This window comes from Choristoneura fumiferana, chromosome 4 (assembly GCF_025370935.1).
Source record: "Choristoneura fumiferana chromosome 4, NRCan_CFum_1, whole genome shotgun sequence".
Lineage (NCBI taxonomy): Eukaryota > Metazoa > Arthropoda > Insecta > Lepidoptera > Tortricidae > Choristoneura > Choristoneura fumiferana.
This window is the reverse complement of record NC_133475.1, coordinates 1,272,411-1,280,021: the sequence shown is the minus strand read 5'-3', so window position 1 is coordinate 1,280,021 and position 7,611 is coordinate 1,272,411. Positions and strand designations below refer to the sequence as shown.

Below are 7,611 nucleotides of genomic sequence, written 5' to 3'. Positions count from 1 at the left end.
CAACTTTCAAAGCACAGTCATAAAAAAAATATAAAATTTAAGCTCGTTTTGGTCTGGACTTAATTTAATGAAATTCAAGACCAATTTATTTGGACAAAAATTAGCCATTTCATAAATTGAGAATGTCGTTTCATTCTTATTATTAATGATGACTAGCCAAAGAAGTTCAATCAAATACCAGCGCGATGTAATATTTGAATGAAGTTTTTATTAGTTTTCATTTACCGAACATCATATTTCCGTAACGAGATTACTTTCAGTGCATTGGTCAAAAGGTTGTCTACAGTTAAATAAGTTAGATTTTAGCCAATTACAAGCGATGCTTTGACATATAGTTTTGAACATGCCGTACTTGACGACAAATACAACAAGGGTGTTGTCCGGCTTGACTGGATTTGATGATCATGACAACGCTACCGTAATGATCAAACAAATTTATCCGTTTTTTCTGACTAATACAAAAGTCTAATAACGCCGATTCTTTTTCGATTTACAAATTGAATCCCAGTATGAAATTATGATGAGTAATTTTGTATATTATTTCGTTGCATTGCTTTGCTTTAGTATTACGAATTCGGAAGCAGGTGAGTGCGGCGATCAACGGATTTTTATTTCAATTTCCCATTTTCTCATTGATTCGTTGTAATATCCTGCCGTTACAGTAAAATAAATTACTTATTTATTACAAACAGATGAGATCAGATCAGATAGTTAAAAAATAATCATACATTTTCTTATTAGAAATTTTTATTATTAGTGAAGATACGATAGGTATTCCTTCTCACAGACTTGCCTGCTGAATATTACTTATATCAAGTTATTTAGTAAGAAAAGAAACATTATCCAATATCTGCAGTATAACCTTAAAATATCAGTTGACATGCTCTGATTGATCAATAACAAACTAAATGTTTTCAGAATATGCCAGATATTATTTTGACTATGAGTGCAACGAACCCCTCGTTGCCAACGCTAAGTTGACAGCCACCTCCAGTCTAAGGGAACGTGGGCCTGAGAATGCTAAATTATATGGTAAGTTTATACAAAACTCCGTATTGTTGTCATCATATTTAAATACAATAGTTACGGTTTATTCTGTTTACATTGAATTTTGGTTGGCTTCCCTTTTCCCGTTTTCGATTTCACAGTTTATAAATTGGAATTATTGTTAAATTATCAACTTTAGTTTTATTTTTTTACACTCTATTTTAGGAAAAAACTTTATTTAACGTTTTTAAGTATTTTATGTAGTCTGACACAGTTTTTATTTTGGCTCTGAAGTGAAGTTTGGCATGCATTTGTAACTTAATTTATGTGTGACTAAAATAGATGTTTTAATTTGCATTGCCTCACTAAGTTGTGTGTATAAAAGCATCAAAAGACGAAAACTAAAAGGAAAGAATAAAAATAACAAGATTGTTCATCTACAGGTCCGCAAACTCACTAAAAACAATTTACGGACCAAATTAACACTTCAGAAGTACCATATTTTAACTGCGCTTAAAATGGCAAATTTAAACATAAGATGGGCATTCAACACCAAAGCCTGGTCACCTGACTACGAAGAAATCATGGCGGCCACTAGCTACATACAGCTTGAAGAGAAAGAGAGAATAGATAAATTCTTGTATCAAGATGATGCTAAATCGTCTATGGTTGGTCGTCTCTTGATGAGAAAATTTGCTCATCTTTCAACTGGTATTCCATACAATGAAATACGGTTTGGGAGGGATGAACGTGGAAAACCATATTTGTTGGGAGTGGGTGATATCCCAATAAATTTCAATGTCTCCCATCAAGGAGAATATGCTGTGCTAGCAGGGAACAAAGAAAAGAATATTGGGGTTGACGTCATGAAGATAGAGCCCCCAGCTAATAAGAATGTTCCAGAATTCTTTAGACTTATGAGAAGACAGTTCTCTACCTACGAATGGGAAACTGTAAAGCAGTTCCCGCAAGAATCTGAACAGATGGCATGCTTTTACCGCCTGTGGTGTTTAAAAGAGGCTTATGTTAAGAATATTGGTGTTGGGATTACAATTCCTTTGATAAATATAAGTTTTGCTATTAAAACTTTTGATTTGAAAGTTGGTGAAGTGGTAACAGATACTAAGTTGTATGTCAATGATGTTTTGAAACATGACTGGTTGTTTGAAGAGACATTGGTGGATGAGAGACATACTGTGGCTGTTTCTATCCAGTCTAACGAAGACCTTGGTCCTCCTCCAGCTTTTTCGTATCTGAATTTTGAAGAGCTAGTGAAAGAAGCCAAACCACTGTGCTTGCCTGATGCAGCATTTACAAATAAGTTTATGACAAAAGAAATGAAACAGTTTTAGAAATATAAGCTATATTATTATGTTAGATTAAAGAATAAAGAATGTTGAAGTCAAAGATATCTTTACAACTTTGGTACCTTGTCACTGTACATCTCTAGACCATTTTATACACAAGTTCAAATGTGAACAAGAATGAAGGTAGTAATATGTGCAAACATATCCTTGACTTCAACTGTACATGAAAATGTGTGTAACAAAAATAAGTATGACACTAAATGCTTTTTATTGTTGTTTATGGTTTGTTTTTATTTTGTAGTGCTTTTATTTAGAATTTTTAGGGATTTATGTAATAGGGGCTATACACATTTAGTTTAAAATAAATCAAAACATTAACATTATCGGAATTTAATTTCACTACTAACTTACCAATCAAACACTAATCCGTGTATCAAGAATGAAAAGTAAATCATGAACATCTTTGCCTGATAGGTTCAATGACAATCTAGTCGTCTTGTGTTGTAGCCATTGGCGGTTTCAATTTCACCTTTGAAAATTTAATTTCATACTTCATGAACATCATCGCTTGCCAGCCTTAAATTTGAGATTGTTCACCATCAAGGAGTCAACGCATGGACTGCCTCGGAGAATGATTTCGATCAGCAGCTTCTCATCGACTTGGGGTCGGTGAAGAACATCACTCGTGTGGCAACGCAAGGCCGAGCCCATTCACGAGAATTTGTCCAGGAGTACCATATCAGCTATGGCACCAACGGACTTGATTTTGTCCGTTATAAGGCCGCTGGAGGTGAAGTTAAGGTAAAGATGGGGAAACCGGTGGCTTGACTAACAGCATCAGCTACTAACGACACATCCATTGACTAACTGTTTAGGAGTTAATGTTAATTAACAACTAAAGGTGCATTTAAGTTCAGCAGTTTGTGAGGGCAAACTAAAGGGTCTTCATTTTAACTCTTATTCTACAGAAAACTTGTTTAAATTTAAAAATTAGTATTATGTTGGGTTGGTTGCACTTTCACTGCATTCTGCTTGGTTTGCATGGTATTATTTAGTTAGCATGAGTTTTGCCCCCAATATTTACGTAGATAGTTAACAATTCTACACTATTGATTACGGTATGTTAATTTACATAAAATTTTATCTGATTTTTCATTTGGTGAAAATAAACTTTCTGTTTGGCCAGAAGTTCGTGTTCACAATATCAAAAAAGTTGAACTGTTTTGGTGACTGTGATTGACTCTCTCTGGTGCATATTACACCATGATTAAAGATTGTAGATTAATTCTATATTTTAAGGTAGTTTAAGTGTAAGAAATAAGTGTCAGTTCTGTTTATTTTTATATAGGAACCAAAACTTTTACACAAGTGTAATTGTGTTGATATATTAATAGTTAATTAGTCTTAAAACACCTTGAAAAAGCCTAATGATCAAAAATAGTTAGTAACAATGTAATATAAAAATAAAAATAGTTGATAAGAAAGTAATATAGATAGTTCAGTTCTGACCTTACTTTAATTATTAAAACAAATCAGTTAAAAGAAAAAACAATATTTAAATACCAGTTGCATAGGACAATTTTATCAGCATACCTAATTCCACTATTTCCGGAGCGGTACAGCTTAGGGATCTTTAAAAAACCGGCCAAGAGCGTGTCGGACACGCCCAAAATAGGGTTCCGTAGCCATTACCAAAAGATTAAGTAATATTTTTCTAAGCATTTCGTACGGAATCTTCCACATTTAGGTATATTTTATAATACCTTCAGCTGCTATTTACTTTTAAACTAGGTACTAATAATTCTCAAGAAAACTTTACCGGTATAGTTTTCCTTGTTAGTTTGATATACTTACTAACATCCTGAATTTTTTTAAATTTTTACACCCACTGGGGTAGATTTTAGAGGGGGGGGGGGGGACGGACGCGATTTTAATGAAAAGTTGCACTTTAAAGTTGAATATTTCGCAAACAAATCGCTGAATCGGAAATTCGTCTTAGCAAACCCCTAATGGTTTTAAAAGACCACACCATAGGGTTGGATGAGAAAAAAAAATCACCCCCTACTTTATTTTTTTAGAACTTTTTATCGTACCTATTTGTCGGCATAGTTTACATATATATTCGTGCAAAATAACAGCTTTCTAGCATTGATAGTCCCTGAGCAAAGCCGCGGACGGACGGACAGACAGACAGACATGGCGAAACTATAAGGGTTTTTGCCATTTTGGCTCCGGAACCCTAAAACGAGCCTGTCGGTCTCTCAAAGGGCCGACAACGCACCTGTGATACTCTTCGTGTTGGCAGGTGGGCGGCGGTGATTCCTTCCCATCAGGCTTATTTGCCTCCTATTATGTAAAAAAAACGTTTAATCTGATTCGATAAAGTCGATCGACAGTCACCAAAAAGTTTATAAAGACCCCAAAAACAAACCTCTGGTCAAACCCTAACACAATACTAACGGGCACATTAACCGGGAAGGCACGGGTGCGTGGACGGCTACCGAGAGCTCCTACTACCAACACCTGACAATCAACCTGCGCAAGCGCAAGGAGTTGCGCGCCATTGCCACCAGGGGGCGCTTCGGCACCGACGAGTACGTGTCAGAGTTCATGCTTCAGTTCTCTGATGATGGGGAGAGCTGGCGGACTGTCGCTGCGGCCGATGCTCTCTCGCAGGTAATTCAGTTGGTTTCTCAAGTGAGTTTTCCTCTAGGAAGGTGTTCCTAAAAAGGAAAGAAAAGGGGGAATGTCGATTATAATTGGGAAAAAACGCGAATGTGAAAATAAGCTTTAGTAATTCTGCGAATGAAAAGTCAAGAATAGGAAAATGTGCGACTGGAAATTTAGCCACTAGGAAAAGACGATTTTGGGGAAATTTCCTAACCACTCGATAACCAGTATGGCAAAGACTGCCTAACTCAGGCTCAGTGGCGGACTAACAGGGGGGTGGAAGAGGCGGCCCGCTCCGGGCCTCCGGTCTTGGGGGGGCCCCAAATGCCTCCGCGTTCCCCTGATCAAATCCTAAACAAGACTTTAAAAATGTGCTTAGTACCTACATTTTTTTTTAAACTACATTTTTTTAAAGCTGCCTCAGTCAGCTTTGCCGCCCCGGGCCTCTGACGGGCTTAGTCCGCCACTGCTCAGGCTTCTGTCAATCTCGTGTTGGTTCACGGAAATGTTTACTTTACTCCACATCTAGCTAGCTCACTCGGTAGCTAGGAATACCTAGAAGGAGCCGACCTGAGTTCTGTCCTTCCGAGCGTTGAGTTGATGGAGCGTCACAGCATGTCTTACTAACATTGTGTTGGTTTCTGGCTATTCTTTCTACACTCTTCTTTCTTTAGAGTTAATAATATAATTATGAGATATTGGGTCAATTTTAATAATGCCGTTGTCAGTAACAGTTGATTTAATATGTACAGTCGTATTCATAAACTTGTGAGCAAAAATTTGATCAAAAATATCAGAACACTCTTCTATGCCGTTAAGAATAGAGTCTTATGTATGTGTGAGTTTATGAACTCGACTGTACCATGGCTTTGTGGCAATTTTTACAGTTTTGTTGCCAATGGTTTAGTTTGTAAAAGGGAGAAAAAAGGAGGACACCTGACTTTAACAAAAATTAACACATCCGTCCGTCTATTCGAACAAAACAAACAAAGACGGCATCACATTTATCCGTCAGATAAATTTAATCAATGGATGGTGAAACAGGGGGTAAAGCTTAATATTTTGTAAACGGATCCCTAAATCACAAATGGTCTTTACCTATGATTTGAAAGACGTAGCCAACGACATCCAATACTTCGGGTTTTAACGAGAAAAAGTTTATCTCCACTTTACGTGGAGGGTGAAGGGTGTGTGTACTTACCCTAAAATTTTCAATGGACTACACTACACAATAGATTTTTAGTTGCTTTACAACAAACAAATAGTTAGTCCAGGAAGACGAAGCGTTGGCAGGCCTCCCGATAGATGGATTGACAACATAGTGATTTACGTGCAACTTCAATTCATTGTGGCATTCTATGGGGTAGGCCTTTGTTTAGCAACGTCTTCCGGCTGCTGATGAGTCGATTCAGTTGGGAGTATCGTATTAAGACAGCTCATAAACAGTGCCTACATCAGTTCGTTGGTGGTGCCACCAGTGCCGGGCCGCCCCGGGGCGCTAGGACCTGCAGGGCGCCAGGCGCGCCAGCTCTATTTAACCACTTATGTACATGAGTATTCTATGTCTATATCTAAGGCGCAAGCCACACAGAAGAGCATGGGAAGGGGGTGCGTCACAGTCGCGGCGGCCCTTGCATCAGTTTTCATAATAAAATTTATAGAAACGTCGCTATTCAGCGCACCGTGTCACGTCTCTTCTGTGTTACTTGCGCCTAAAAGAGCGCCAAAGGCATGACTCGCCCGGGGCGCCTAGATGGCTAAGGCCCTGTGTGCCACCGTTCCTATTTCGCGATACTGACATCTCATTCGTTACTCAGACATTCGAAGGCAACCATGACGGCAATACGGTCAGAAAGAACGAGTTCGAGGTGCCGATCATAGCGCAGTTTATCCGCATCAACCCCATGCGATGGCGGGACAAGATATCCATGCGGGTCGAGCTGTTCGGCTGCGACTACGGTACGTATAACATCTTCTAGTTAAGTGTTACCATCTCCTTGTTTCTAAAATCGTTACGAATCCTTAATTTATTACCTAACCTCTAAAATTTTAATTTCTTGATTTTTGTACAAGTTGGTAATTAATAATTTAAGGTCCTGTTTAAATAAATTTTATTTGACAGAAAAAATGTGGTGCCGTCTCCGTCTATTCGAACAAAACAAAAAGAGACGGTATCACAGATATCTGACACATAAAACTAATCAATGAATGGTGAAACAGGGAGTAAAGCTACTATTTTCACAGAAATGTCTAAAATAAAAAAATAAATGAAAAAATGGGACCCATTCAAAATTGTCCTTTTTGATCAGAATGTCTAACTTGCAATTCGTCTACGAAGCAAAATGACTAAAAAGAATGTCTATGTGGCAAAATACCTAAGCAGTAAATCGTCTAAAGATCAAAATGTCTGCCAAGCAAAATGCCTAAATTGCAATAATACCTAAGCAGCAAATTGTCCAAAGATCAAAATATCTGCCAAGCAAAATGTCTAAATTGCAATAATACCTAAGCAGCAAATCGTCTAAAGATCAAAATGTCTGCCAAGCAAAATGCCTAAATTTCAAAAATACCATTATTTATACAACATTAGCAAAAAACGGCAAAGAAATCACGTTTGTTTTATGGGAGCCCTTAAATATTTTATTCT

The 7,611-nt window shown here is 37.4% G+C and overlaps 1 protein-coding gene across 2 annotated transcripts in view; it reads left to right on the top strand.

Moving 5' to 3' along the window:
• The first annotated feature begins 271 nt into the window (after positions 1-271).
• Nrx-IV (neurexin-4) overlaps positions 272-7,611 on the top strand; it is a 37,911-nt gene continuing 30,571 nt past the window's right edge. The window contains exons 1-4 of one of the 2 annotated variants that reach the window (XM_074086505.1): positions 272-584; positions 919-1,032; positions 4,774-4,970; positions 6,782-6,923. In XM_074086505.1, the coding sequence (XP_073942606.1) occupies positions 518-584; positions 919-1,032; positions 4,774-4,970; positions 6,782-6,923 (520 nt within the window). In that variant the 5' untranslated portion in view covers positions 272-517. Of the gene's footprint in view, positions 585-918; positions 1,033-2,898; positions 3,096-4,773; positions 4,971-6,781; positions 6,924-7,611 lie in introns of both variants that reach the window. The other variant, XM_074086504.1, reaches the window with a different exon arrangement.